This window comes from Carcharhinus amblyrhynchos, chromosome 26, assembly GCF_965287045.1.
Source record: "Carcharhinus amblyrhynchos chromosome 26, sCarAmb.v2.hapA, whole genome shotgun sequence".
NCBI classification, from domain to species: domain Eukaryota; kingdom Metazoa; phylum Chordata; class Chondrichthyes; order Carcharhiniformes; family Carcharhinidae; genus Carcharhinus; species Carcharhinus amblyrhynchos.
Window position 1 is genome coordinate 17,014,682 of NC_137349.1, and position 16,577 is coordinate 17,031,258.

At 38.9% G+C, this 16,577-nt stretch overlaps 1 protein-coding gene across 3 annotated transcripts in view; it reads right to left on the bottom strand.

Annotated features, from left to right (window-relative positions):
- The window catches only part of stk11 (serine/threonine kinase 11), a 136,526-nt gene that overhangs the window by 34,459 nt on the left and 85,490 nt on the right, over window positions 1–16,577 (bottom strand). The window contains exon 9 of one of the 3 annotated variants that reach the window (XM_080212849.1): window positions 9,338–9,573. The exons of 1 other annotated variant lie outside the window; for it this stretch is intronic. In XM_080212849.1, the coding sequence (XP_080068975.1) occupies window positions 9,359–9,573 (215 nt within the window). In that variant the 3' untranslated portion in view covers window positions 9,338–9,358. Of the gene's footprint in view, window positions 1–7,812; window positions 9,574–16,577 lie in introns of those variants that run through there. One more of the 3 variants, XM_080212848.1, reaches the window with a different exon arrangement.

Below are 16,577 nucleotides of genomic sequence, written 5' to 3' on the forward strand. Positions count from 1 at the left end.
TTTTTCCGCATTATATTACATCTGTCATGTTCTTGCCCAATTACAATCCTCCTGTAGCTGCTTTACCTCTTCCTCACAATACATATCCTGCCTAGCTTTGTATCATCCGCAAACTGGGAAATATTACATTTGATTCCCACATCCAAATCAAGATACATGTTGGTAGTAGCTGGGGCTCCAAGTACAAATCCTTGCAGTACCCCACTAGCCACAGCCTGCCACATGAGAACGACCCATTTATTCTTACACTCTGCTTTCTGCCTGTTCACCAATCCTTAATCCATGCCAATGTATTACCTCCTATCACATGGGCTTTTATTTCGCTGATCAGCCTCCTGTTGGGATCTTTATTATCCAGAAATACTACATCCATTGAATCTCCTTTGTCAATTTTGTTAATAACACTGTTAAAATGCTCCAACAAATTCCTCAGACACAATTTCCCATACGTTAATGCATACTGACTATGCTCAGATTGCCTGTAGTCACCAACAACTTAATTATTACTTAAAAAGTATAACAGTGATTAGAAAGAAGCAACAGGATATCTATAATAATTCAAAGCTGGATGTGAAGTACTTGTGATTTATAATATTAAAAAATGGATGCAACAGTGGCACAGTGGCTAGCACTGCTGCCTCACAGCGCCAGGGACGTGGGTTCAATTCTCGGCTTGGGTCACTGTCTGTGTGGAGTTTGCACATTCTCCCTGTGTCTGCATGGGTTTCCTCCCACAGTCCAAAGGTGTGCAGGTTAGGTGGATTGGCCACACTAAATTGCCTCTTAGTGTCAGGGGGACTAGCTAGGGTAAATGAATGGGGTTATGAAGATAGGGTCTGGGCGGGACTGCAGTCTCAATGGGCTGAATGGCCTCCTTCTGCACTGTATAATTCTATGATTCTATGGATTCCAGATCAAAAAAGTCCACTTGCTCATCTGTAACTTGAGGGTTTGCAGTAAGTATACCATGTAGAAGCAATTATACTTGGCTTTCTGGTCACTTGTAATTATTTATTCATAAATATTGTGATTTTTATTAAAGATAAGATCAATATTAAACATTTGTAGCTTGACTAGAATCAACTCAAATATTGATGTGCATAATTTAGTATTTACCTGACATTAAGAAAAAAGAGCTTTGAATTGAAGCACGCTGAGATCACAGAAAGATTATCAAAATGGATGTAATATTAAAAGTATTCGTCAGTTCATTTGCATCAAAAACATCACCAACTCCATATATTTAATATTCCACTTTGATGTCTTTGATTCAAGAGGGGAGACATGAAGAGAAATCCTACTTTAGAATCTCTACAATGCTGAAGGAGGCTATTCGGCCCATCAGTTCTGCACTGACTCTCAACGTGCATCTTACTCAATCTGACCCCTGCTCTATTGCCATAATCCCATGTGTTTACTCTACTATTTCCCCAAACCTGAACATCTTTGGACTGTGGGAGGAAACTGGAGCACCCTGAGGAAACCCACGCAGTCACGGGGGGAATGTGCACATTCCACATAGACAGTGTCCCGAGGCTGGAATCGAACCTACTGGGAGGCAGCAATGTTAACCACTGTGCTATTTAACTGACAATATATTTGAAACAATTTCAGACGTAATTAGCATCTACATTACAAGAACAATTATATTTCGTTGTTGTTAAGCACTTTGACATCCTGACTGAGGTAGCAAAATGTGTTATATAAACAAGTCTTTCTTATCCAATATATAATTCAGGCAAAATAAATTTAATAGAATTCAACTTTGACCAGTGATTTAAAATCAGTGATAGCAGACAGCCAATATTTCAGCATAGCTTTCTTATAAATCATCATCATGTTTATCATTATGTGCCAAAATTAAAGAAACACAGGTGAATGGCCTTAGAACTTCCCAAAATCATGAAAGAAAGAAAACTTTACAAACCAAGGAATCTAGCAAGATGAAAATCACCAAGCAAGTATTTGTAGCTCTGAGACTCAAACTGAATCAATTACTAACAGCTAGCAAAATTCTCTCTGTTCACACAAGGCAATTCAAGTTAAGGTGGTGGCATCAGCGTTATTCTGAAAAAAAAGGTTCATTTTCAGAATATATTGGAGACCCACATTAAAACTCATGCCAAGCCTAAACTGACATGGTTCATTTTTAGAATATACTGGAGTACGTAATGCATCAAAGTCCTGCCATGCCTAACCTGACATATTTTCACTTCATACTGTCACAAGGGGGAAAATTGCTCCATTTCCTCATTTTTTACTTCAGAACTATTTGTTTCCAAACTTAATGCATATACATATACAACTTGACCTTGTCAGGGAAACTGTGAAGGAATTTGGAAATGGTCTTGGGGATTGTTTCATTTGCTACATGTCAAACTGTTGCTCATTTTGTCAGGAGAAAGTCAGGAATCAACGGTTTAAGGCAGTTTTAAGATGTGAAAAGCTTCCTAAACAAATCAAACTGCCAAGTGACCATTCAGCTGAAACTACGAGACCTTTGCAGTGAATGTTATGAGGCCTTGAGCCCTCCAGAGCACACGGAATACGGCAGACCATAAATGACTCCCATCAGACTCTCACTTGAATTCTGCCACCACTTAAAATATTGTGCAGAGTTGCTGAGGAATTCTTCAGAAATTTAAGGTAACTGACCAGGAAGATAGAAGGTAGGGAAAAAATAATTGCATCAATGCAGCATGAAGACATTGACTCTGGCCTATCAGAGTCAATGCTGGCTCTATGTAGACAAGATGTGGAGATGCTGGCGTTGGTGTGGGTTAAACACAGTAAAAAGTCTCACAACACCAGGTTAAAGTCCAACCAGTTTATTTGATAGTAAACCCACAAGCTTTTGGAAACACTGTTTCTTCGTCAGGTGTGTGCAAGGTTCTGATCATGCCCTTCTCTGATCAGAACCTTCCACACACCTGACGAAGGAAGTGTTTCTGAAAGCTTGTGGGTTTACTATCAAATAAACCGCTTGGACTTTAACCTGGTGTTGTGAGACTTTTTCTATGTAGACAATCCAGTCAGTGCCATTCTGTCACTCTATCCTCATAGACAAATTTATTTCATTCGAGAGTCCATCCAATTTTCTACTGAATCACCAATCAACTCGATATCCATCGTTCGCACAGACAAGTTCCAGATGATTACCATTCACTGCGTAAAAAGTTCTCATCCTTCCACTCCCGCCGGCATCGCTTGCCAAAAAACATGGTGGCACAGTGGTTAGCACTGCTGCCCCACAGCACCAGGGACCCAGGTTTGATTCCCAGCTTGGGTCACTGTCTGCGGGAAGTCTGTATGTTCTCCCCACGTCTGCATGTTCTCCCCACGTCTGCGTGAGTTTCCTCCCACAGTCCGAAAGATGTGCTGGTTAGGTGCATTGGCATGCTAATTTCAGTGCTCCCGAACGGAGTGTGGTGATTCGGAGATTTTCACAGTAACTTCATTGTACTGTTAATGTAAGCCTACTTGGGACACTAACAAAAACTTTAAATCTGTGCCCTCTGGTCCACGAGCTAATGGAACACTTTTTCCTTGTCTATCTTATCAAACCTGTGATTATCTTGTGCAAATCCACTTCAGTAAGAAGTCTCACGTCCAACAAGTTTATTTGATAGCATAAGCTTTTGAAGCGCTGCTCCTTCATCAGGTGAGTGCAGAGTTCGGTTCACAAACACGGCATAAATAGACAGGCTCAATTGCTAGATAATGGTTGGAACGCAAGTGTTTACAGGTAATCAAGTCTTTACAGGTACAGACAATGCCCACCCCAGCCCAATGCCAGCATCTCCACATCAAACCCTCTCAATTTCCTTTGCTCCAGAAGGAACAATCCCAGCTTCCCCAAACTAACTTTGCAGCTAAACTCTTTCATTTCCCTAGAACTATTCTGGCAAATCTCTTCTACATCCTCTGAAGTAAGCAAGAACGAAAGCCTATCAATTAATTATTTTTGAAACATAGGCAAAATCGGCCATCAATTTGCACACAATGTTAAACAAACAAGTAAAATAAATTCAGCAACTCACTCATTTTGTTGATGTTAATTAAGGGAGGAATGTTGGCCACAACACTACAATAACTCCCTTCTTTCAAGAGTGCCACAGGATCTTTCGTGACCACTTGAACAGACAGATGCAACAGCTACATAGCTCCTGCAATTTGCCATGGATCATATTAACTACCTTGTGACCTTGAGGAAAACAGCAATCCAGGGTTGCTATGGACTGGTAGGTCAGGCTGTAGTTCATTAAATGAGCAAAGGTTGCCAACATAAATAAAGTTTGTCCATTTCAAGATCATATTTTAAGTTTCCACTGACAAGTAAGCTCCGAGTGCCAGTTGTTCATTAGTGGTATCAATGCATTTTCTAATGTGATTCGACCAAACTGATGCATTTGAAAGAAAAGGAGGTCTGATCATGGAATATGAGACAGGTGCTGAAAGCCTTCCTGCATCTGCAGAGAGAGATAACACCACCTCACCCTGGTAGACGCAAGACTGTGGCAAGTTCTGACCCTAAAAGACAATGCGACAGCAGACTGCCACGGCACAACAAAGATCAGAGACTGCTTAATTAATTATTAGTGCGTGGGTCCTCAGAAGCATTCCAAAGACAATGCACAGTGCTTTACATGGTTTACCTTGGCATGCCTCCTATCATCAGTCAGCAAAGCCTCAACTGCACATTTATCCATGTGCCACATATTTGCAAGAACAGCTGCATCTCTCAGACAAAGTATCAAGGAATTTCAAAAGCAGTTTATGTCCAGCACAAATCAAGTTTGTGTAATCTGCTGCACAAGTTTGAAAAATATTGTGTGAGAATGTACCACGCCCACAAAATTCGCACATTGCTAATTAGTCATTGTGAGCCAAGTGCAGCCATTTGCATGCATTCAAGAAACTCTTTAAATTTAAGATTTTTTTTGTTTTAAGCACAAGAACATGAACAGGCACCTTTTAAATGTTTTATTAAAAATACACTAAGAAACTGACAACTGTCTAGATTTCTCTCTGCAACGAGTCTCCCCTTCCCAATTGCAATTTGGTATTACTGAAAGGTTTGGATAACTTTTATTTTCTGCTCCTCCAAGGAAGCAATGTACCCAAAATGAATTTTTTTACGGCAAACACAATGTATGTGGTTTCAAGTTGATACTGCCTTTAACAGTTACCATCTATAATCCCTCTGCAATCCATCTCAAACGCTTTCTTGCTAATCTGTGCTCTTCTACTTTGTCAAGTAATGCCCTGAAATATACACCATGTTCTTTCTGTATACTAATAACAGAAAGGGTTGCAATGTCATTTATTTTTAATGAAATACACACCTTCCCATTGCAAGAGCTAGACAAGTTGTAACCGAGGATGTGATTTAACCAATGCCGTTGTTTCATCCAATCTGAGGATAATTACTCTCAGAAATTACTATACTACGATAAAATAAGTTTCCATCTTAAATAACTCCTATTCATCTGTCAGGTACTGACTAGCAAAATAAAAATGTTTTTGCATCAGTGAAGTTAGTTACCAAACAGTGTAGAATGACAAGAGATGATCACAGTGTATGATAAAATTCAACTGATAATAGCATTAACGAAACATCTACAGAGGTTGAGTTTCTACAATTCAACATGATCCTTTAGAAATACTGACCTTCTAGAAGTTTCTGCATTCACAACTGACAACTGTTTAAATAAATCTTTAACTCAATTTATTCCATTGTTTAAAGCAAATAACTAAACAAATCTATTTTAAGTTTCATGTTCAATAAATGACAACTTTAAAACTAAATTTAATTTTAGTTGCAACAATCATTTGGTGCATAGTGGAGTCAGTTAAAATTTATTTATTAGTCACAAGTAATTAAGTTACTGTGAAAATCCCCTAGTCATCACATTCCAGCACCTGTTCAGGTAAACTGAGAAGAATTTAGCATGGCCAATTCACCAAAACTGCACATCTTTTGGACTGTGGGAGGAAACCGGAGCATGTGGAAGAAGGACACAGACAGAACGTGCAAATTCCACATAGACACTGACCCAAGCTGGGAATCGAACCTGGGTCTCTGGCACAGTGAGGCAGCAGTACTAACCACTGTGTCACCATGCCGTCCCCGTCTCATTTATTCTAAGGGTCATGAATTCAAAGTGCAATTTTTAATCTTTTTCATTAGGAAACTTGCATTCAGCACATACAGTACTTTCTCTCATCTTGAATACACATACCTATATATAACCCTATATCTAATCAAACTTAAAATTAGATTGGAACTGTACTCCAAATGACACTAATCCCCCATTGTCTTGTTTTGCACTGTAAACTATATTTTTTTACTCAGTTATAACTTTTAAAATTGAAAGTGTTTGAATGTAAGCGCTGCATAAAACGCAAAAATAATCTTAGGAATAGAATTGTTAAGTTGATAGAAAAGCAATATTCAAAGCTATTTACAATAACCAGGATTATACCAGCCTGGGTGGCAAATGCACCGTATCAGCTATTTCTGAAGGGATTAGTAAATGAAGCTAAACTAGAGTTTCTCCTTATATTCCATTGTTAATAACAAAGAAACTTGTCAATATTTTAAAAGTTTAGGAGATCTCTAGGATTGTTTATGGAAAACAGAAGTTTGCCACTAGATGTTCAGGTTGGGATGCACTGACAAAGCAGTGCTACTTAGTAAGCCAATAACCTCTTGGTTGGTTCAAGGGAAAAAAAATGATATCAACAACAAAACCCGAAATACAACACATCTCCGTTGATAATCCCCCTGACCAGGTACTAAATTTTAGAAAAGTCTATAAAATAGATGAAAGACCCATACATTGTTTGTACTATACAAAAAAATTATGAAAGGTACTTGGGCAAGGAGGACAATATTTTGTAATAGGATCATGAGCTCAAAAAATCATTTACATTCTATAAATTTTCAATTAACTTCACAAATACACATTCTAAACTGTTACAACAGTGGCTGCTTTTGAATGCAACACAGTGCCTTCAAATCTTTTTATTCAATTCAGTACAACACCTGCAACAACAAAAATACTAAGAAAAATTGAGTATTTAAAATATTAACCAAGATTTCTACAAAATTGGAGTCAGTAGTACTTTTGGGATTTTAGCTATCAAAACATGCACCATACTGTTGTCACAGCACAACACTAGCAAAGTTGGGGGAAAAAAAAGTTAAAGTTTTAATTTTTTTTATACACTAATCAGCAATTGTGACAACGGTTCAGGAAGCACAATATAAACACGTTTGTTCCACTATGGTTAATAAATATAAAGGAAAATAAAATACAATGGCATTTCTGTATGAAATTATACGAAAACAAAGTATTCATTTACAAATATGTTCCATTTAAAGTCTTCAAATATGGTTTTCAAAGCAGCTGTGAACTTTCAATCACCAACTAGGTTCTACCAAAACTGTGGTTTGCTATACATTTTTCAATATACAAAAGTAATCATTAAAAAAAAACTTATATTTGCCAACTTCAAGGAGCAGCACGCCCTGGCTCAAGGCTGGTTAGAGACAGAATGGCTAGTTATTATTCTACGGCAACAAATGGTCAAGTGCAGCTACACACATGAAAACAATAATGGAAGATCAGAAGTTATTTTGTTCAGGTAGCACCAGCACTGTTGATTTGGTTGGAAAGTGGGAATTGCAGCTGCACATTTCTAATCAACTGGAGAAGTATGAAAGTTCTTCCTTAGAGAACTGCGAAGACTAGACTGAGGATGTGTTTTAATAATATTAACTCATAAAAGGACACAGTAAGAAGGGAAGAGAGCAAGTAATAATTTAATGTTATAAAACATAAAACATGTAACGTACTGCTCCTTTAACAGGTTCCATTTTTAAAATTACAATCCTTTTTGCACAAAATTAGAATTCAGAGGACAAAAGCTATGCAACATGGCAGTGTAGAGTAGTCCCCAGCAAAAAGCTATAGTTACATGCTTCAAGTCCCAAAACAATCAGACAGTCAAATCTACAACCACATGTATAACATACTCAAATCAGTTTTCTGGATGGCTGATACAATGCCTTCTGGAGCAGAAAAGACTAACATGGTCAGTCTCATCTTGCATGTAGAAAGTTACTCCTGGAAGTTGCGCATAGAGCATCACTGCTGTCTGAGTCACCTGAAAAGCTCCTTGCAGCTCATCCCCTCAGAGATAACCTGATGCTGAAGCAGGCTTAAAGCATTATGAGGCAGGAAAATTCTCAGACAGTCCTTGACACTCGTGCATGAGATTAGGATTTCAACTTTCACTGCCAGCAGAAACCTGATGGTAGCAGATGGGCCACCAGTTTGTACGCACTGCTGGATTTTTCCTTTGCACTGACTTCAACAGAAAGGAGATCAGATGAGTTGATCCTCAACTGATAGCTTTCTACCCAAGGATGGGAGTTAAAATCTATTCCATTGTGTCAAAAATCTTGTGATAAAAAGCAACTCAACATCAGACTGGCTATCTGCTATCAGGAGTTTTGAAGGACCATCAACTTCAAATGCTTTGACAAATCATTCCAACTCTTTCAACACTAAGGATGCCATTTTTTGCACAAACAGTTCTCAGGGTACAGCAGATCTAAATTATAGGAAACTGCAAAAAAAAGGGAGTGGGGAGGTGGTTGTTAGAAATGTAACTAAAAATGTATTGTAAAATATATATTTTACTCATTACCTGAAAATTCACCTTAAGTGACAAATGAATGGGATTGCTACCCTTTTTAAAAATGAACTGAAATAAAGCCATTCTGTCACACAAGTTCTAGTATGTTTACAGAAAATGTTTACAGAAAAATAAAGTCACTTTCAAGTATATAAAAAAATGAGAGAAACGGAGGTTGTTTTTCTAAATAATTGAACAAAGATTATATGACAATCATCACCCAGCGCAAAATATGAGTGACCTAGTATATTTTTGGGAAGCTTTAATAGTCTTGATCATATCGTATCGCAATATTAAGTATTGCAAATACAAATATGGCATCTGGTGACTTTGTGTTGGGTTTCCATTCAACTACAGTTCAATTTTACCCATTTTTTTTATTATGTTTGAACTGGAAAAGTATAGTTTAAAGCAATCTGTCACACTATGAAGTGACAGTGAAGAAAGTCATGTTCATTAATATAGTCATATCTCACAGAGACTAATGACTGGCCCTATTCCGATTGCTATGAATCAATGCAAAGTCTCTATTCCTTCACAAACTTATATACACAATTGGACTGTCACATTAAAGTGTGCACTTGGATAGAGTCCAGTTCAAATATAATTTAATGGAAGCTCCAGTACATACCACACAGAGTTTACAGATGGGTCATTGCTGTTTACATGCAGAGAGTTTCCGAATTTTGCTGCTACTGGTGGAAGCTTTGCGGGATGGATTGGAAGAAGAACTTGACCTCCGTTCATTTTTGACCTTGCTGTTAAACTGTCCTGCCTCTGTGCCATTCATGCACACTGTTTTGTGGCTGCCTTTGCTCCTGTTTTGGCCGTTTTGCTCAATTTCTTCTTCAGGCACCTGCACCTGTCCTGTGGAAATAATAGATTTTTTTTTGAGAACGGAGAAGCAATTCTGAGTGGCTTTTTCTTTCTGTGGGCAGAAAATACCCGCCCGCATTAAAAAAAATAAAATCACTAATAAAAGGATCATCCTACAGGTACAGCGTATGGGACTGAGGACGTCGAAAGGACAAACCACAGCAAAGCCACACAGTCCAGGTAAGCAGCCCGGGATGGATGGGCATTTGAAAGCTTGCTCAATTAGGCAAAATACTAAATTTAGCTATGAACTAACTAGGCAGTTAAACTATAGCTTTTAAAAAACTGTAGTCAAACTGTGCGTTTACTAAAAAAAGGGTAATCCGCACAATTCTATGTTAAAAGACATTTTTAATTAGGCTGCATCTCTCAAAATGGTTAGCTATCAACTATATCTACAGCTTTATTGGGTATCAGCATTTCGACAACTCTGGGGAACTTTTCTAAACAAATATTCGTACAGTGGCATGACACGGTTGCTAACTAATACCCTCCCATTTAAAAAACTGATCTTTTGAAGTTATTTTCCTTCAAACATTCATTCTAATAAGTAAAAGGCATCAAGCTAAAACAAAGTCAACTGATTTACTTACAGTTAAGATATATGCAGAGGCTACAAGACATGGCAGTAGACCAGGAAGTAGATTTTCAAAATGGACCCAGGTGTAAAACTGGAACTGTGGATCTCAAACCCCTCATAGAAACCACAGAATTATAATTTCCAGCAAAATTAATGGAAATCAGAATTGAGTAGTTTCTGTGACAAACAGTGGGATCAACAATGTCAGATCTTCATTTGGACAACAAGTTAAAAACCTACTCCTTAGAAGGTCATAAAGCAGAAGAAATACCAGTTTTCAAAACTTATTTCTTGCGCAGTTTGGCAGTCTACATGATGTTCAAAATGTTATCCAAGTTTATATACAGGTTCCAGCTGTGATGATTCCAAGTCAGCTTAAGTTTGGACTTCATGAAAGTGCTTGGAATGGAGCTGTCAATCAACCAAGATCAAAGGCACAATACAGTGCAATAATGCACAAGATTATTTACTTTATGTAGGGAACACTGGCAAAGCCATATTTACTTTTACTCATCTCAGAGTGCCTCTAGATGATTAAAATGGGCATTCTTCAACTGCTTCAGTCCTTGCAGTAATACTGCTTCCACAGGTTATTCACACACAGTCTATTGACATAGGATCTTAACATACTGAAGAAATTGCCCTTGTCAGCAAGCATTCTTCCATGAATTAATCTTGAAGTCAGACACTAGCACTCACAAAGCAGACTAAGCGGTTCTCAAATGTCAATGGACCTAGCCATTTTTTAAAAGTGAAAATGTTTCTGAAATAAATGATATAGATAGAAGTACCTTTCAATTGTATTTATCTAATCTATGGTTGAATAAAGCATGCATGAAGACCAGCTTTGTGATAATATATTTGCATGACTTATTTTTCAGTGGTTTGGGATCCATATTGTTAAACACATTACCATCTAGGTGATTTTAATGGCCATTTGCCTTGCAGAAGCTGGGCAGGTGGAAAGTTAAAAATTGGTCAGAAAGCCTCATTCTTGCAGAACTTGTCAGGGTAGCTGTTAAGGGGCTGTTTACCCTGGCTGATGAATCCAAAATTAGGGATAAGGATAAGGGGTCAGCAATTTCAGATAGACAAGGAGAAATTTCTTCAAAAGCGTTATGAACCTTTGGAATTCTCTACCTAAGTGCTGTGGAAATGTAGTTACTCAATATATTCAAGATTCCTGAGCACTAAGAAAATCAATGGATATGTGGACAAGGCAGGCAAGTGGATTTTGACCAGGATCTTACTGAATGGCAAAGAAGGCTGGAGAGAAAAGGCCGTGCCTGGTTCTGATTTCTTAAATTTTTATCAGCTGTCGACCCACATGGAATCCTAGAATATTACCTGCTATACGGTGCATGCTGCTTTGGTCTTATCAAATGAAGGATATATTTGCCAAGGAGGGAGTGCAACAGAGGTTCACCAGACTTGTTCCTAAGATGGTAGGACAATCCTGTAAGGGGTGACTGAGGAAACTGAGCATGTATGACCTAGAGCTTAAAAGAATGAGAGGTGATTTCAATGAAACTTACAAAATTCTTACAGGGCATGAGAGAGTGGATGTATATAGGAAGTTTCCCCTGGCTAGTGAGTCTGGAACCAGAGGACACAGTCTGAGAATCAGAGGCATGCCATTTATGCCTGTAATGAGGAGAAATTTCTTCACTCATGGTGTAGTGAACCTTTGAAACTTTCTACGCCACAGGACCGCAGAAACTCAATCATGAATTCGTTCATGACTGAAATTGATAAGTTCCGGAAACCAATGAAATCAAGGAATTTGGGGATAGCGCAGGAAAGTAGCATTGAAATAGATGATCAGCCCTGATCTAACTGAACAGTGGAGCTGGCTGGGCCAATTGGCCTACTTCTGTTCCTATGTTCCTGAACCAAAGTCTTTAACATTATCTTGGGCTAGTAAGCAGGCAATAATCACATCCATCTGAAGACAGTGACGTCATTTGTTAAATAGAGTATGATGATGCAATTGAGCCCTAATTATAAGTTTAACTGTGCCGACTGGAAAATTCATGTGGCTTTCCAATCACGTGATGACAGCAGCAAGAGGATTTAAGCGAAAAGACGACTAAGTCAGGTACATCTTTTTTGATCCTTTCCTTGTGCCCATCAAGGTCTTGCTACATCCCTCTCCCCATGACTAAAATTAAGGCTTGCATTCTCGCCCGAAGCAAAAACTACATTCAAACAATTTTCAAGCATATATTTTAGTTGAATGAAAACTACTGCAAAAAGTGGTTTGTGATTTCAGCAAGCTACAGCCTTTCCATATTGATGATAACCTTCAACGCTTATCACAAAGAATCCATGACTCATTCACTCTGGTAAATGAAATACAATTTCAATATTTACTTCAGGGAAATGAAGTGTAAATCCTAATATGCACACGGGCGAATGTGTTAGTTCATAAAAAGACACGAGTTTATCGTGACGCATTGTTAGTCATCCAGTTGCTCTCCTAGCAAGTGTTACTTGTTTTTTTCCCCCAGATTAAAAAAGTGGTGCATTACAATTTGGGGTTAGAAAATTACTTATTTTTTAACATTCTTGTTTACTAAGTAACACTAAGCTTTATTTTGTACACCCGGCTTATGAGTATTTCAAAATAACAAAAGAATTCTGCAAATCATTAGGAAATGGTAAATAAAATTGTTCATTTTCTTGTTCCAATTCCGATCTGAACAATAGGAAACTTAGTGGACACTGCTGTGATTAGTTCAAGCACTGAGACTGCGCATAAGATCCCATATTGTCAACACAAGTCTTGATGAGATCATTTATATTGCAAACTATTATAACTAAAATTGTGGGCCTCTAAACAGCTATGCAATATTTATGGTGCAAAGCCAAGATGTTCAGATCGTACAGTGATAAATGGGTCATTTTCCAGTATCACTTAACTCCCAGCTTTGCAATGCAATATACAGGATTTTTGTTGGAAGAATAGCTATACCCAGTGCCTGAAATGTGATAACTGCTTCAATCTTCTACAGAAGAATATGATTGAATTTACTACCCAAGAAACAAATCTGGTTTGTTTTTAAACGTTATGTACAAAGTACAGCAAGTTACAGGGTTTGCTCTTTCTGGGTGGAATTTTATGCCCCTTGAAAGATTTCAGGGACCAGAACAGAGGTGCATTTTGTTGCACCATTTTACAGGAGGTAGCCAATCAACAAGCCACCTCCCAGTTTGCCATCCAATTGAGGATGGCAGGCAAGTGCCCGAAGCACATTGGTGTATCTCAGCAGGCTGAACAGAAAGGCACAGCTACATCCATGACACCCGAAAGTTGGCTGGGACCCTCCAAAGGATGTCAGTCAAGGGCATCACAGTCCATGGGGCATGGAACACAGCAGAACGTCTCGACCTCTGACGTGCATTTTAGACACAGCATTGGGCCACACAAGATTAAGATCATTTAGGAGCACCGGGGGGCACAGGTGAAGGCAAACACCATAGTCAGGAATAGGTTAACTGCAAATAATCAACATTAAAGAAAATTGCACCTTAAACCTGCAAACTCTCTACCCAGCTTTCCAAAGTGAGTTTATCTCCCTACCTGTACACAGAATCTCCTACTGCCCCCCCACCCCCCCCAGCAACCCCAGTGAGAACCATGGAGACCCATAGTGACAGACATTCTGGAATGACAGCCTCATCACTTACTGAACCCTCAGCCTTTCCCAACCCCTGCACATCTTTAGCATGGCCATGCACTACTCAAAAGAGAGATCAGGAGGCAACAAGGCCCTTAACATAGGGGCTCCGCTTTGGTCGCAGGCCTCCACGCCAATGTCATCAGCCATGGCATCAGCGTGAAGCCCTTGCCCCTTCACAACCCATCCCGGTAGCTTTCAAAGATCCCAGGGATATCCGAATGTCCCAGGATGCTGTCATTCTATCATACTCAATGCAACTGGATAGTCAATGAACGAACTGACTTATTGGCCAACAGGAAGATTGTTGCTCCTCCCCTCCCTCAAGATGTCTGTTCTACCTTCTCGAGTGATATACAGCCAGCTTGAACTGGCACGTTTCAGTTGTGGGAGACCCTCCCAGCAAGATTCGGACCTGGGGCAAAGGAAGCAGATTCAGCTCAGCTCTGGCATCCATGTAGAAGGGCATCACTGAAGACCGCTTGCAGTATGATTTCTGGGTGACATCACCTGGACATTTTGTGCGAACTAGCCTCAAGGAAAGGAATGCAGTTCAGACAAGACAAAGAAACTCCTAACTTCCATGCGATTAGACATTACATGTGCTCATTATAGGAAGCACTTCAAATTTTATGCAGTATGAAAAGCTGTGTTAATATCCAACAAGCTCCCTTGATTAAGGGGACACCTGCCATACCTGATGCTTGTCACTGTTAATGGGGCCTGGGATGGAACATAAAACTAAATCATACAGCCTTCCACGCAGACAAAGAGCAGAATAGCCAGATTGATGATAGCGGGCTTTGTAATTGGCAGCATATTGGGGAGGGGGCCTGCATGCAATTTTCCCAGATTAGCATGATCTGTGGCAGCACAACGCAGCCAGCAAATCATGGGTCATATTTTTAAACACTGTGGGTACGGAAGTTTCTCCTGAATTCCCCATTGAATCTTTTCATAATCTTGAGGAGCCTCATCAGATATCTCATCCTGTTCAGATTTTCCTAGCAGGTTATGTCCTTGTGAATCATTTTTGCACTTTCTGCAGTGCCTCCAAGTCCTTTTCTCACAACCTGAGGACCTCATCTAAAATTAAAATCATTGTTTTCTCACCTTTCTTTCTCAAACATAATATTGATTGTAATCACGTTATGGTCACAATTAAGATTGATAACAAGAAAACAAAACAGTATGGCCAAGAATTAGGTTGTATATACAGTCAAGTAGACAGTGCAAGGAGATTAACTAACCAAGCACGGCATGACCTTTTTTTAAAGATAAACAGAACTGTGCACCTCGGTGATTTTCTTCCAAAGGATAACAATAATTCCTATTAGCAAATTGGAAGGATCCATTTGCACAACAGCTTCAATTAAAGAATTCATGTACATTTTCATCTGTCAGTCATTTCAATGAAACACATAACTATGACATTCTAAATAACTCAACAGTAATTATCAACCAGCGAACTGGCTATCACAGATGAATTACACATCGAGAAATATGGGATAGCAAAATAACTGCAACTAGAGGTGAACTACTGAACTGACAGAAGCAGCTAGAAGGAAAGGAAAAGATTTGCACTTGTATGGTGCTTTTCACAACTACCAGATGTCTCAAAGTGTTTTACAGCCAATGCAGTACCTAAAGTGGAGTCACTCTCGTGTAGGAAACAAGGCAGCCAACTTGCACACAGCAAACTCACGCAAACAGCAGCATGACAATGATAAGGCCTGTTCCAGCTCTGGCAGCTCATGGGGGCCCACCTTCTCATCTTACCCATGCTTGCAAAGTATTGCCCTCAAGCTATATATAACCTTTTGTCGCTCTCAAGAGTTGCCCATGGTACTTTGTGGACTATAGCTAATTACTTACTTATTTAAATCTATTTTTCATGATAATAGGCCGGGGCACAGGGGATAATTTCCCTGTTGTTCCTTCTCAGGTGAGGACGGAGCAGCACTCCGAAAGCTTGTGCTACCAAATAAACCTTTTGGACTTTAACCTGGTGTTGTGAGACTTCTTACTCTTCTTCAAAATAACATAATGGGATCTTTCACATCCACCCAAGCAGACAGATCGTTTAAAATTTCTACCAAAATACAGCACCTACAACAGTTCAGTACTGCACTGGAATGGTCAGCCTTGAGTTTTATGCTCAAGTCTTGAAGTGGGAATTAAATTGGGAACCTTGTGATTCAGAGGTGAGTGTGCTACCAACTAAGCCATGGCTGACACTTACCAAAGAAACATTCTTTACAGAAACACGACATTGCTCTCTTTTCTTTGAAGTAAACCATGCATTTAAGGCAATTGAATATGTAGCTAGTAGTAAAATCAATAATATAGTAGTAGTGTTTTATTGTCCACATATGCCAAAAGAGTCATAATTAGTACTTAAAACTATCTACTTAATTATAGATTAAAATTCAAGCCGCCTAAGGAAGCATTAATATACGCCTTCTATTTAAAAACAGCAGTTCAATTTTTACTAATGATGCACAACAGAACTAAAATATTTGGATAAAGTGCATACATCATAATATTTCAGCACCACATCTTCAAAACAGAATAAATATGTCAAATAAAAAATCATCCCCAACTCTCACCTTAAAAAGAATGTAGGGCTCCTTTTTCATAACAGGTTGCAATCATGATGAGGTACAAACAAGTATCATTACTAACCACAGATCTATATACACCATGTTTCCTCCAAACTTTGCTTATATTTCCCC